Here is a 15,769-nt window from a genome sequence, read left to right on the forward strand (position 1 = left end):
TTATTGCAATTAAAGACACACAAGGCAACACACACACTAACACCAAAGATATTTTAATACAATTTCTTGATTTTTATAAAGATTTATATTCTTCTGAATCTTATGAAAATAAAGAACAAGAGGGATTAAATTTCTTAAACTCATTTATTGGACCAAATGTTCCGGATCATATAAAACGAAGTTTAGAAGATCCTATATCTTTAAAAGAAATAGAATCAGCATTGAAGTCTCTTAGAGTTGGATCCGCTCCGGATGGTGATGGTTATACTGTTGAATTCTATAAAACATTTCAAAATATCATCTTACCATATTTATTAAATGTGTATCAATACCAAATAAATAATGGGAATATATCAGGTACTATGGCTGATTTGGTAATTATTGTCTTACCAAAATCAAACAGGGATCCTACCTTGGTTTCAAATTACAGGCCTTTATCTTTATTAAATGTAGATGGTAAGTTGCTTGCTAAAGTATTAGCAATAAGATTGGCAAAAGCTCTTCCTTTTATTATTGATGTACACCAAACAGGATTTATTGCTAAAAGACACTCATCAAACAATACTAGATTAGCATTTCACTCTTTAAATTTAGTGAAAAATTTGAATGATCCAGCTTTTATGCTATCTTTAGATGCAGAAAAAGCATTTGATAGAGTGGAATGGAGTTATATGTATCAAGCTCTGGAATGGTTTGGAATAGGCCCCGGTTTTATTAAAATGGTTCAAACTTTGTATAGCTCTCCTGGTGCAAGATTATATATTAATAACAATTTATCAGATAGATTTAACTTGCGTAGGGGAGTTAGACAAGGATGTCCTTTGTCCCCCTTACTTTTTGATATTGTTTTAGAACCCTTATTAATTGCAATTAATCAAACTAAGGAGATAAAGGGAATCCCATTTTCTTACTGGGAATTTAAACTTTCTGCATATGCAGATGATATATTGTTATATTTAAGAGAACCGGGGAATACTGTTCCAAGTTTACTTAATCTTCTAGAGAAATTTGGGAAATTTTCTGGATATAAAATTAATTGGAGTAAATTGGAAATTCTTCCAATTAATGTTCACTGTACCAAAGGCTTATTTGATTCATAGTCATTTATTTGGAAAGAAGAAGGATTAAAATATTTAGGAATTATTATCAAAAATACAATTGAAGATACAGTCAAAGAAAATGAAAAACTTTTATTAAAAAAAATAACAGAAATGTGTGAGCAATGGAATCCTTTACATCTTTCTTGGTGGGGAAGAGTCCAAACAATTAAAATGATGATGTTGCCTGTGGTTTGTTATCAAATGAGTATGATACCAATATTTTTTCAGGGGTCATTCTATAAAAAGTTAAATAATATTCTTACAAAGTTTGTTTGGTTTGGGAAAAGACCCAGAATTGCTTTAGTATCTTTACAAAGACCAATTGTGGAGGGAGGGGTAAATTTTCCAAATTTTTATAGGTACCATCAAGCCTATATTCTAAGACAGGGTATGTATTGGATCCTCCCAGATCTCATGGAGAATGTACCAGATTGGCTATATCTAGAATGGCAGCTCCTGTTCCCACTACATCCAGAACATCTAATTAGTATAAACATGCCAAGACGATATAAGGATAACAGAATTTTATTGGATACTTGGAAGACATTAAGATATATTAGTAATCTATCACCAGAACCAATTGCTAAATCATTAAATCAATCAATTTGGGTAAACTCCAGGATCAAGATTGGCGGATACAAAATCGTCTGGAAACAATGGATAATTGCAGGTATACGAACATTGAATGATGTTATTTCAGAAGGAACAATGCTTAGTTTTTCACAATTGCAACATAAATTTGGATTAAATAAAACACAATATTTTAAATGATTGCAATTGAAGCAAGCTATTCAGGCAGGGTTCCCTGAATGGAAAGATCTTAATACTCAATATAGTCTGCAGGTTTTATGTTTCCAGGCGGATTTCTTGGGTCACCAAGCCGCAAAATGGTATAAATTGATATATGGATTTTTAAATAAAAAAAAAGAAAACTGGACTTAGGGATATTTGGAGTATTGAGATTGGTCAGACAATATCTGAGTCTCAATGGCCACGATTTTGGTCCTGGAGATTAAGATCTACAAAGTCAGCATCTATGAGTCAAACTTGGATGTTTTTGTTACATAGAGTTTTATGGACCCCTACGCGCTTACAAAAGATAGATAGTACTAGATCTAATAGATGCTGGCATTGCAGAATAGAAGTTGGGACATTAGACCACTTAATTTTTTTTGTCCCTGTGTAAATGCATTTTGGAAACTAATTTGGCCCCAAATTAATGAATTACTAGAAAATCATGTAGGACTCTCATATGATACTATACTATTTGGTACAGCAATGAGAACTCAGAGTCCGATTACAGCAAACAATAACAAACTATTATTAATATTGATAGGGGTCGCCATGCAACAAATAACTCAAAATTGGAAGGATTATACCAAATTAAACTATACATTTTGGTGGAATTCAGTCTGTCATATATACAAAATGGAAAAAACAATAGCATTACAACAGGGAAATATTCATAATTTTAAGAAAATTTGGGAACCACTGACTCGTTATTCCAATGATCAGATTTCATAGCACATTAGTAATGATTATATAAGAAAGGGGAGGGGAGGGGAGGGGAATGTATATTATATGGATTTAAGAAATGAAAAAAAGGGGGAGGGTTATATTTTATGTGATAAGATGAATTATTTGTAATCACAATTTTTCACGTGTTAATGGAAGTTTTATGTACAATTACATTATTGTAAGAATGAAAAATTTATAAATAAAATATAAAAAAAAAAAAAAAGTTATAAGTGGTTGCAACTGAAGCAGGCTATTCAGGAAGGGTTCCCTGAATGGAAATCTCTTAATAATCAATTTAGCTTAGATTTCTTATGCTTTCAGGCAGACTTCCTGGGACACCAGGCCGCACAGTGGTATAAATTATTATCTGGCTATTTAAATAAGAAACCAAAAACTGGACTTAGAGATATTTGGAGTATTGAGATTAAGCATCAAATTAATGCATCTCAATGGACACGTATTTGGTCTTGGAGGATGAAATGTACAATGTCTGCATCTATGAGGCAAACATGGTTTTTCCTGTTGCATAGAGCACTCCTGTTCGTTTATAAAAATTGGATTGCTCTAAGTCTAATAGATGTTGGCATTGTCATCTCGAAGCTGGAACTTTAGATCATTTATTGTTTTATTGTCCATTAATTAAGGCTTTTTGGGAGTCTATTTGGGATCAAATAAATTGCTTGTTAGAGAATCATGTAGCAATCTTATTTGGCATGTCTATAAGAGCTAAATGTCAAATATCAGCTAATAATAACAAGCTTTTGATGATATTAACAGGAGTTGCCATCCAACAAATAACATATAATTGGAAGGACTGTAGAAGACTGAATTATTGTTTTTGGTGGAATTCAGTTTGTCATGTGTATAAAATGGAAAGAGCGTTGGCAGTTCAAAAAGGTTATTATAATAAATTTAAGGATGTGTGGGGACCATTATTAAATCATAGTAGTGAATAAGTTACACTTTTCCCAATTTTAATACACATGTAGATTTGGGGTGGGGGAGATTCTTGGTTTTCCAATATTAATATATATATATAATTTCATAAGATATTATTTTCATGTAGTATATATTAGTTGTATAGGAATTTGGGAGGGAGGTGGGGGTTAAATCTTCTTGGTGTATGATATTGAAGATTTTTCAAGTGATGTTGTATTATAATTGCTTGATATTTACTGTACACTTGATGTAAGTTTAAAAATGAATAAAGAAATTAAAAAAAATAAATGCTTCCTTCACACAATAAAAAAAAACTTACAGCATTTTTCAATAAAAGAGAAAACCTTGTAAAATAAAAAAAAAGAAAAAAAAAAAGAATATGTTTATAGCAGTATAGTAATACTAACCATAATAGTAGAAATGCTGCTTCTTGTTGAAGGTTTCATAACTAAGAATTCTTTGACTGAAGCTGTGAGTTTTATGATATCAGTCCTTTCAGTATTCATGTGCTGAAGGACAGACAGGAGAGGGCTGGAAGGCCATGTCAACCTCCACAGAGGGCAACCTAAAAAAAAAAGAATAACCAAATAAAAAATATTTAACATACCGTAGATATGCTCTCTACTATCAGCCAATCATTGCTTTTCATGTTAAAAATAAAATAAAATATATTCAGAGAACTAAAGGAGATAGAGCAATGAAGATGAAGTATACTATTTTGCTAAATGGTTCAGGTCAGATATTGCCTTTGAAAGTAAAGCTTGCTATTTGCATGGCTTAAATATAAAGTTTCAGAGAGAATACATTGAAACTCACTGTCATCTTTTTGCTGCACATGGGTAACAGTCTGGAAAGAAGAACTTGCTGCAGAATATGCTTCCGCTGCTGCTGCTGTCTTTGCTATATGTCGTTTTAGAGAGTCTGGCAAGCCACTCATCAGAAATTCACGTCTAGCTTTTAATTGTTCATCGTCCTCAGAATTTTCAGATACATCTTGACTTTAAATGGAATTTTAAAAACCATTATTGGCAATTTGCATTCCCGGGAGTTCATTATGTTTATGTACACATGTGTATTCCACTAAAAATATATGCAGAACACAACATCAAATTCATAATTCTCATACAATCACAATAGTAAAACATCTTCACACACAAAATAATAAAATGATCATGTACACATTCAATACATATACCATATAAGGGGTCAAGCAACTTTGGTCCTTGAGGGCCACGATCCAGTTGAGTTTTCAGAATTTCCCCAGTGCATATGCATTAGATCAGGGGTGGGCAACGAGGGCCGCAATCCAGTTGGGTTTTCAGGAGTTCCCCAATGAATATGCATGAGATCTATTTGCATACAATGGGAGGCAATGCATGCAAATAGATTTCATGCATATTTATTGTTTAATTATTCCAAACAAAAAGAAGCTATATTCTTAAACCATATATTATATAAATAATTATCATTTATTCAATACCTCATATTTTATTCCACCATAAATTTTAAAATTCAATTAAATAATATCCTTTCATACCATACATTCATTTCATAATACTACCTATGAAGCCCTCCCAATCTACCCTATTTATCCCAACTTAAAAGTTCATTTACTACATGAAGTAATGTCCAATCACTAGATCATAAAAAATCTTGAAATGATCATCACTGTGCCAACGTTCAATTTTCTTATTTTTTCCTTCCGATTTCAACTCTTCTCCCTGAAGTCTGACTAATTCTCAATCCCCCACGGACCCACGCATGCAAAAGTGGGGAGGTGAAACACAGCTGGCACCCTGAAGAGCCCCACTGAGCCCCCTATGGATGTCCGACAGCCTGCACTCAAGCCCCTGTGACGCAGTAGGTAAGCAAAGCTTCTAGGGGACCGGACCCCGACCTTCACAAAAGTTTCTGCAGGCTGGCTAACAGGTACCACAAAGGGATTGGCCTGTTAACTGCAGACCTCAGTCTGCTTCTCCTTCATGCAGGTAGAGCTTAACCTAGATCTAGGGAGCTTTGAGCATCAAAAACGGTCAAAAAGGCCAAAAAAAATAAAGAAATATACAGAGCATATCACAAAGGCTCTTTATGGCTCACAGGCAAAAGGAAAAACTGAAAGGGGCATCAGAGCCCTCTAGTGAAGCAGGTGTTGAAAAGCTGGAGTGGATTCCTTCTGTACAGCTTGCGAGCATGGGGAGAATACCCTACCATCCAGAATGACACATCTATTGCACTAGAAATATATTTGTGCAACAGAACTGACAAACTCTGCCTTAAACTATGCTGTTCTTCCATCTGGGAAAGGTATTCTATATAGTCATTCAAGTACCAAAAGGGAAAGCAGAGTGAGGAAAATAAAAGGGTGGGATTAAAACCACGGCTTATGAATTCCATTTGTAAAGATATAACAGAAATTCATATTAACTGGTGTTATACTCACCTGCTCTCATCAATGATTGTGACTGTCCCAGTTGTCTGTTTTTGAGCTTTTTTCTGAAGGAATAAAGAAGCTGTTTTCTTTTGCCCTTTAGAAAAAGAAAGAATGTTTATTATTAAAGCACTTTTCTAACTTCAAGCCACACAATCGTGATCACAATTTTATCCTGTTTTTTTGTGTTCTCTTGCTTTCCTATGTAGCTGAAGAATTTTACAGGAACTTAGGCCATACTACACAAGGCACCGAGTACTTGCTGCAGATTTACAGTCCTATGTCCATTTGAATTTATAGCAGTTAAGAATTTACCTAGACTATTCTTGATTGTCTCTACCACATATTTATTACATATAAATTAAAGGAAAGAAAATTAGCAGGTTTGAACTAATCTCTCCAACCAGTCCAGACTCTTTGAGTTTATGCACTCCTACTAACAGATGGAAACTGAGAACTACTCAGATTGTGTCTACAATAACCATCCCCAAGCAGTCAGCATTTTCGTACCAAAGCAGATGAACAATGAAATCCAACAAGAAGAATCAAAATTATTACTATCAAGGAGGAAAATCAAACCTACAACAGGCAACTGAGCAATATCCCTTAGGGATTCTTCTGAGTAAGCACTACTTCAATGTAATTAGAGAATGACACGGTGGCTGTTACCCGCGGTAACAGTGGGGAAACAACTGTGTTCACCGTGCCTTCCTCCCAAACTCCCCTCTGCCCTGCACCTATTTTACCTCAAGCAGCCTCAACCATAGCACATAAAAGAATCAGATGCCTGCTCCAGTGTCTTCCTTCTGCCAAATCACTCTTTGATTTAACTTCCAGTTTCACTAAACCAGAAGTTAGATGAAGGAGGGATTTAGCAGGCAGGCAGGCAGTGGACGGGACAGGCCAGACATTGGATCCCCTCAGTGCAACTGCCATCGGGAAGCGACTGTTGCTCTATTCATGGACGGTGCAGCGGGAAGCCAGTCCAGCCTTCAGGAAGCAGCCCTGGCAGGGTGGGATAATCCAGGCCAGGAGGGACTTGGCAGTGTCAGGGCTGCAGATTGCTTCTTGATGGTGCTGCAACAGGCAAGGAGACAGGATTCTGGAGTATGAGGGCTGCTGCCTCCAGGGGCGAGGGGGGCAATCAGTCAATTACACACAGACTGAAAAGGTACCTTTTTGTGCCCTTTTTACATAAACTTTCATGGATTGAGATTCTATCACCTGGTGGCTAATTCTCCTTTTGGTTAAAATGCTTTCACTAATGTTTGCAAAAATCTTAGCCCCCAATTGAATACCCTCTTTCAGGTGTTCCCTGGTCTTGGTGGAATCTAACAGCAAAATCAAGTTTTCGCAGTGCTCACAAGCAACTCTTCTTTGCATCCGTCTCTCCCATTGTCCAGCTTGTCCCCTCTCTCTTCCCTTTCTCCCACAACCCCCACTCCAGGGGCCAGCATCTCTCTCTACAACCCTCTGCCGTCCCTCTCCTCTCACAGTCCAACAATGATTTTAGGAACCTGTATCTTCTTTTAGTCATCTCTTCTCCAAGTTCTTCACTGCTGATCTGCTTCAATCCCTTCAAGCAGTTTGGTTGCCCTCTTTTCTTCTTATTATTTTTATTTTTTGTATTTCCACTGTATCTCTGTTTTTAAATGGGGAGGAAATATATGCAAACCATTTGCATTTCTTATAAGGAACTTGGCAGAAGGAAGGCAACGGAGAAGGCCTCTGATTCTTCTCAGAGGCATGGCTGAGGCTGCTTAAGGTAAATTCTGCGTGGGGTGGAGGGGAGTTGGAGAGGAAGACACAGAGATGCTAATCCATGTGGGGGAACTGCTGTACTCGTGGGAGTGGGATAGATTCTGCTATTGCTGCTAATATGAACCATGGAGGGATGCTGGCTGGCTGGCTGCAAAGCTGAAGGGGAAGGAATGGAGAGAGGTGCTGGACACCTGGTGGGGGGGGCTTGAGCTGGAGGGAATGGAGAGAGATGCTGGACCCATGTGAGTGGGGGAGTAGGAGGGAAGTGAGAGAGGTGATGGACCCCATGTAGGGGGGGAATGACTGGAGCTGGAAGAAAGGGAGGGAGATGTGGACCTGCAGGGAGGAGGAGAGAGAAGAGAAGTAAAAGAGAGATGCTGACCCAAGGTGATGAAAAAAGAAGAAGTGAAATACTGAACACAGCGAAGAGAGGGAGGAAAGAGAGAGGGTGAGAGACACACTAGTGTAAGGGAGTAAGAGGGGAGAAGCTGGACACAGGGAGATATACGAAAGAAGGGGAGATAGTTGATATGGATGGGAACATAGGGACACGGACACAAAAGGGAATACTGCATGGGGGTGGTAAATGGACACAGAAGGCAGATATGGGAGGGGACGGGGAGAGAGGGGTTTTGTTGATCCTTGTTCTGTATTTGTGATTTATAAAATGACAGTTGTACAGAATATTGTTTCTTTTTATACTTTACTAAAATTACTTCAACATAAAATAATAACAATTTGAAGCTTGTATGGATGGGATCAGATAAAGCTCGCAGGGAGCGATACAGAACCTGTGGGGATGGGGATCAATTTTTTTCATGCGTCATCCTCTACACCACAGTTCTTCAACCGCCGGTCCGCGGACCGGTGCCGGTCCGCAGAAAATTCCTGCCGGTCCGCGCAGGGCCGGCGAGATGGACACTGTTAAATTTCCTGCCCTGGTGGTGTTCGGGGAAATCTGTTCCGCCCAGCCTCGGGCGATCAAGACAGGCTGCTGACGTCGGGCATTCCCTCTGAGTCTCGCCTATGCGGAAACAGGAAGTTGAAAAAAATAGGCGGGACTCAGAGAGGGAAGGTCCCGACGTCGGAAGCCTGTCTTGATCGCTGCCCCTGCCGAGTCGCCGAAGAGGGCCGCGGGGAAGCGGCAAGTAGAAGGGAGATGCGCGGTGGTCAGCGTGCGCGGTGGGGGCAGCGTGTAGATTGGGGCCATCAGCAGCGTCTGTGCTGAGAGTCTGCCCACGTGCAGGATGCGGCGGATAGGGGCCTCCGGCTCGTCTTGGGCGGCAGGGCCTGCGGTGCAAAGTTTTTGCCGGCTTGGGGGGGGGGGGGGGTTGCGAATGTGCAGGGAGCCTTCAACAGTGGCTGTCTCCTCTCCTAGCAGCTCTATACTTACCAGGGCAGTGATTCACTTTGGCAACTTTACCTTCCTCAGAGGCAGCAACGACTTAAGGCTGCCTAAGGAAATCACTGCTGCAGGCAAGTACTGAGAGCTGCTGGATGGAGAGGAAGCCACTGTTGGAAGCTGGGAAGCTGCTGGATAAAGGGAGAGCTGCCACTGCACCTGGAGGTAGAAAGAGAGAAGCTGCTGGGAGGGGAAGAGGGAAAGGGATGGTTAGAGAGTTACTGTTGGATAGGGGGGAGGAGGGAAGGGAGAAGGAAAAAAGGAAGGAAACAGCTGGCAGGGAGATTAGAGGAGGGAAAGGGGAGAGACAGGAATGAGAAAGTAGAGAGAGATTGATGCTGGAAAGGGGATCAGCAGAGAAATGAGAGAGGGATAAATATGCTAGATCTGGTGTAGGAGAGATAAAAATGAAGAAAGCAGTGAAGCTGGAATGAATGATGTAAAAAGGAGAGAGGAGGCACAGGCTGGATGGAAAGGAGAGAGGGGCATAGAAAGAAGTCAGATACATATGGAAGGAGGAGAGACAAGACAGTGGATGGAACGGGCAGACGCTGGAAGGAAGAGTGGAAAGAAGATGAAAGCAGAGACCACAAAAGGTAGAAAAAAATCATTTTATTTCTATTTTGTCATTACAATATATCAGATTTGAAATATATATCCTGCTACTGCTAGAGACATAACTGGGGACTGCAAAGCCTAACACTATTTCTATCATGTGTGACTGCAGTATTCTGTTAGCATGATATTTCTGTGTAGCATTCTGTAATAATTTGGCTTGTTCAGTTTTCTTGATAGTAGAGGGGATATATGTGAAGGGGAGGGGAGACAGGGGTTTTGTTGGTCCTTGCTCTGAATATTTATATTTATAAAATGACAATTGTACAGAATATTGTTTCTTTTTATACTTTAATAAAATACGTTCAATATAAAATCATAATTGAGGCTTGTGCAGATGGGATCAGATGGTTTGTGGGGACCGAGCTTGCGGAGACGGGCGAAAATGTGTTTTTTTATTTCGGTCTTAGTAGTTTGCCGGTCCACAAAATAATTCTTTTATTTCTGCCGGTCCACGGGTGTAAAAAGGTTGAAGAACACTGCTCTACACAGCCCACTTATAGGCTAAGTTGAAGCTCTGTGGTTCTCAATCTCCATCTACTGGTAGGAGTGCGTAATACCCACTTGTGCCGGTCTAGAGGGACACTATAGAAAAGTTAAGGTAGCAAAGAATCCAGTTCTGGACTTATTCATGCTGGAATGAGGCTCTCAGAATCTGTAGCATTGAATAAGAAGGTTCCCAAAAGTTATCTCAGGTGTGTACACTGTAGATACACTTGAGACCAGTGCTTTGGCTTAACCTAAAATTTGTTCCCATCCAGAAAGTTTACGCCACAAGTTGAAATGCTTTTCAGACTAGTAATTTTGAGACTGCAGTAGTGGGTCTTAAGATTTTTGGGAAGACACAGAGCTCAGCAAGTGTTTGAGATACAAAACAGCTTGAACTCCCCAAGATCCAGTCAGCAAAACTCATAGTTACCAGGCCTGTGGAGTCAGAGTCAGAAGCAATTTTTGAGTTACTGGAGTCTGAGTCATTGAAAATGTGTCAACTCCAACTCCTAATAGAGTTAAATTGTATGTCATGCAAATATTATAATGCTTAAATTTCTTATTTGCTGGTAGGGCTAGTCTCAGTTAGGGTGCTGGTCTTTAACCAAAGGGCCGCTGTGTGATACATAGGTAAAGAGCCGGAAGCAGAGCAGATCTCCTTCAGCAAGGGGCCCACTGTATGCGGGGGCTCCAACAGTGTCCTCAAAGTGCAAAACCGAGGAGACCTGAAGAATTAGCTCATGAAGCTCGTCCCGCTGAAAAATGTGCACCACAGATGCATCTTCGCCAGCTGGGGGTGCTCGAACCCCTCGCTGGCGGAATCTGACCCCCCAAGATCCTAGAAATCTCCCCAAGGGTCTAGGTCCTCATCAATAACATCTTGCTCCTCTGGGCAAAAATCCTCATCCTAAGAAACTCTCGGGCGCTTGGATGAGAGAGGAGGAGAGGGGGGCAAAACCGCCGCTGTATGGGGCTGCACCGGGGAATACTTCGAGGACAAAACCCCCCCAAGACCCCCGGAGTGGACACGGAACCTCCAGCCGCTAGTACATAAGCTTTACATAGTGCCAACATAAATTCAGGGGGGAAACCCCCAGCGGCCCCAAGGGACTCTGCCCCAGCAGGGGACCCTGCCATACCTTGCCCCTGTATTTCCTTAAGCACCAAGTCCGCCCTATAGTCCTGCATATAAGAACATAAGTATTGCCTCTGCCAGGTCAGACCAGGGGTCCATCTTGTCCAGCAGCCCGCTCCCGCGGCGGCCCTCCAGGTCCTTGACCTGTAAGTTCCCACCACCTGAATTGTTTATGCCCTAATCCTGAAGTACCCTGTATAATACCCCTCTATCTATACCCTGTAATCACTTTCTCCTTCAAGAAGTCATCCAAGCCCTTTTTGAAACCCATTATTGTACTCTGTTCTATCACCTCTCCTGGAAGCGCATTCCAGGTGTCCACCACCCTCTGAGTGAAGAAGTACTTCCTAGCATTCGTCTTGAATCTTTCAGCATGACACCACTTCACTCGGGAGAGTAGTATGCTTGGTCACCTGAGTTACAGCTGAATCCACCTTCAGCTGGGCAAAAATTTGCTGGAACTCAGGTGCCATGGGATGAAGCTTGGCCATGGCACTAATAACCTGCAAGGACCCCTCCAGGGTTTCCCACTGTTCCGTGACAAGGGCAGTAATATCCAGATGAGAAAGGAGGAGGTCTGGTCATTAATGCCACTTATGACTGTGCATTTGGAAGTGGAAGGCTGCAGTTCCAGCTTTAGCTCCAACTCCGCATCTGAAATAAAATGGTGGACAAAGACCAACCTGTAAAGGCGGAGAACATGAATATCATCTCCCTGACTGGGAGCCAGGGAGGCCTCATGGCTTTCAGGCCCAAACAGAGAACTTGAGTCATCCAGAACAGAATCCCAGAATCCTGGGAAAAAAGCGACATGAAATCTGACACACCATCCGACCTCTCAAGATCCGAAAGATTGCTGTAGCTATGTGCCAGTTCGTTCACAAGGGAAGCAGACACCAGAGAAGACACTCCCTGGACCAAAGGCTGAGCGCCTTTAGGCTAAGCCCCCTGACCTGGACATGTCAAAAGGGCTCTCCACATAAGATTTACAAATTCTGGGGAGAAGCCTGGCATAGGGCAAGTAAATGAAGCCTGCAAGTCCTCTGGCTGGGCACTCACAGAGTCTCCAGATGTCTTGCACCACCGCTTCACATCAACGCAAGAAACATTTTACCCATCTCCTGGACCCATAGTAGTTCACCAGCCCTGGAGGACAAGGATGAGGCTAAGCCCGAGGCTCCTGTTCTTCCCTTGCATGCGTTAAGGCACACTGTACACGGATGCACTTCCACTGGTAAATTGGCACATAGTCGACAAGAATTCGCATTCTCACCCCCTGAGGAGTCCATTCCAGTTGACTGGGAGCAAAATCGGGAGGTTTTTAGGCAGATAGAGGCTTTTGAATAAAAGATCATTTGGAATCCAAGATGGCCACTGCCAGTAAAATCGCACCAAAAATGGCCCGTAGAGACTTTATTAAAAGTGCAAAAACACTTTTGAGATTTGAAATAGAGATTTTGAAGGTGGGGACCTGAACCCTAACTTCAGAAACCCTCAAACTTGGGAATTTCTGATCTACCCCTATTAGGGTTACCATATGGCTCCAGAAAAAAAGAGGACAGATTGAGATATCTCAGTTTTACTTCCATTGAAAGCAATGGAAGATAGGAGGATGGATAGAGACATTTGGGTTTTACTCAGGGCTGTGGAGTCAGAGTCGAGGAGTCGGAGACAATTTTGGGTATCTGGAGTCAGAGTCATGGGTACCAGAAACTGAGGAGTCGAAGTCGAAGGATTTATCTACCAACTTCACAGCCCTGCTAGGGCTGTGGAGTCAGAGACATTTTTGGGTACCATTTTTGGGAGTTGGAGTCGTGGGTACCAGAAATTGAGGAGTCGGAGTCGAAGAATTTATCTACCAACTTCACAGCCCTGGTTTTACTTCCACTGAAAGCAATGGAAGTAAAGCCTGGATGTCTAAATCCATCCTCCTTTTCTGGAGCCATATGGTAAACCTAACCCCAATTCTCCTATAGGAATTAATGGGGATTTACTCAAATTTCTTCAGTTGCTGCCTGCCTGCAGCTTTCTCAATGCAGCTGAATGTAAGAAAGGACTTTTCTGCTTCATATACTTCCTGCAACTCTTCCAGACCACGGAATCTTCAGGTTGCAAACTGGACAGACTGGCCTCCTCCCCCCCAGGGACCTTGGAGCACGTCAGGGGTGGGAAATACACAGCCAGCATCCTGATACCCCAAGGGTTCTTAATCAGGGTGCCCACAGCCTGCACTCAAACCACTGAGAAACTCAGTAGGTGAGATTTCTCCCAGGGGAACGGATCACGAGCACATAAAAAAACACAGCAGGTTAGCTCACCAGGTCCATCCAAAGGCTTGCCCTGCAGAGCTGCAGACCAGCACAGTGGGTCTGTGTCCTTTCCCAGGCAGAAAATCCCCAAGAATTGGGTCTCAGGGCACCAAAGCCTCAGTAAACATGAACTTCAAGCACAAGAAAGCAATAAAAACTAAGAAGGACAGATCAAACCCTTCTGCACAGTTCTCTTGCAGAGAAAAAACTGAACTGTGGACTTTGGTTCTGCCTCTATAGGGGAGGTGCTCAAAACTATAAGTATTTCCTCTCTGCAAGCTGTTTCGCGGGAAGAGATAAATCATCACACGTACAGAATCTGGAGTATATGTAACTGAATGGCATACTAAGATTAAAGTTATGAATTGTCAACTTACCAGAAGATCTTTTAACAGTTTTAATTTGTTTAGTGCTTTTTCCCAACACATCGTTTAAACTTCTAAGTTTCTTTGGACCTTCACATCCAAGAGAAAGCATATTGCTAGAGCAAGGATCCTAACAAGGAAACAGAACATTATGAGTCTGGTTTCATCTTTCCTCCAAGGCTATACATGAAGTCTGCATAACAGGCAGGACTCAGAAGGTCAAGCTGCACTTTAATGAGATCATGCTGCAGATCAATAAGCGTCCCAAAAATAATCCTTCTAACGTTTCTAAATAAGAGGAGGAGCAGAAGAATATTCACTAGTGCAATCAAATACACCACAATAATATTATAAATTAATTTTGTGAATACGGGAGGGTCCTCAGTTTTCACAATTCTAGATAGGGGAACTCCATCCTCTAATCAAAAAGAGATGTCGATAAATCAAATCAATAAGCAGCATTACACATGCACAACTTTACTTCTATAAAGCAAATTTCTTTATAGTGAGGGTCCAGGTGACGCAAGTTTCTGGACTAGTAATTAATATATTGCACTCCCAATTTTTTTTTTTTTAATTCTTTATTCCTTTTTAATCAAGAAGCAGAAAAATATTAGTCAAGAAAATGATGCCCTGTATTTAAATTGCTGGCACAACTCTTCACCATACAAACCAATATCAATGTTTTTTCCTTAGCTGGATGATCCATTCTCAACAGAGCATCATTGGATGCTTCTCTTAGGAAAGGCAGAGAAGTAGAAGGGAGAAAGCTTTGGGGATATTTATTAATAAAATCAATTTTGGAGAACAGTGTAGTTATATAGTTAATATAAATCTTTATTACAGATTGTGTAACATCAAATGAACAATTAGTATTTTGCCTAAACAATGTATCAGGTAAAGTGGAATTAATTATAAAGCATCACTTTAAACCAGGTACTTAACCTGAATAATAAAATTATTTTCCTTCCAAAGTGGAGCTTACCTCACTTTCACATAAATGTTTCCTTTCAGCCAGAGCCTGTTGTCTAGAAGACCGTCTAAGAGATGCTGGTGTTTCTACATTTCCCTTTGATATATTATGCTGTATAGCCTTTGCTTTTTCAATCAGTTTCTTTGCTTTTGATGTTTTTTTATTGGTACCTGGCATCTAGCAATACAATTGTAAATCAGTTTAACAGTATTGTGAATAAAAGATTGAGAAAAGAGTACAGTAAGGTATGCAGCAAAAATAAGGGTCCCTGAAAATTGGATTTTTGAGATAAGTTGCTCCTCACATTATTATTTTATTTATTAATTACTAGCAATATGAGGATGGCACACAGAAAGTAAATATAACAAAACTTTTTAGTGTATGCAAAAATTGGTTGGTGAGACTTCATATTGGGATTTAGGGGCAAATTCTATACGAAGCGCCCAAAAGTTAGGCGCCGATATAGGCACTGTTCAGCACGATTCTACAGTTGGGTGCTGTTTAGTGAATCGCACTGAGCGGCACCTATTTGGGCACCCATTTTGGAGGCACCCAATAAATAGGCCAGCTCTAGGTGCAACTAAAAGTTAGGCGGCAATGCGAGCGTTTAAGCAGGCTTAAGAGCAGCAATTCTGTAACAAGGCACCAAACACATAGCATAGCGCCTATTTTTTTGAAGGCCGCCTAAAGTTTTAGAGGCACCTTGTTTACAGAATCACTTTCTTGACAGGCGCC

At 40.9% G+C, this 15,769-nt stretch overlaps 1 protein-coding gene across 1 annotated transcript in view; it reads right to left on the reverse strand.

Moving 5' to 3' along the window:
• Positions 1-15,769, reverse strand: part of ATAD5 (ATPase family AAA domain containing 5) — a 104,554-nt gene that overhangs the window by 61,127 nt on the left and 27,658 nt on the right. Inside the window, 5 exon segments of the mRNA XM_033960976.1 lie at positions 3,965-4,122; positions 4,374-4,555; positions 5,998-6,082; positions 14,074-14,191; positions 15,047-15,211. Coding sequence (XP_033816867.1) covers positions 3,965-4,122; positions 4,374-4,555; positions 5,998-6,082; positions 14,074-14,191; positions 15,047-15,211 — 708 coding nt within the window.

This window comes from Geotrypetes seraphini, chromosome 10 (genome assembly GCF_902459505.1).
Source record: "Geotrypetes seraphini chromosome 10, aGeoSer1.1, whole genome shotgun sequence".
NCBI classification, from domain to species: Eukaryota; Metazoa; Chordata; class Amphibia; order Gymnophiona; family Dermophiidae; genus Geotrypetes; species Geotrypetes seraphini.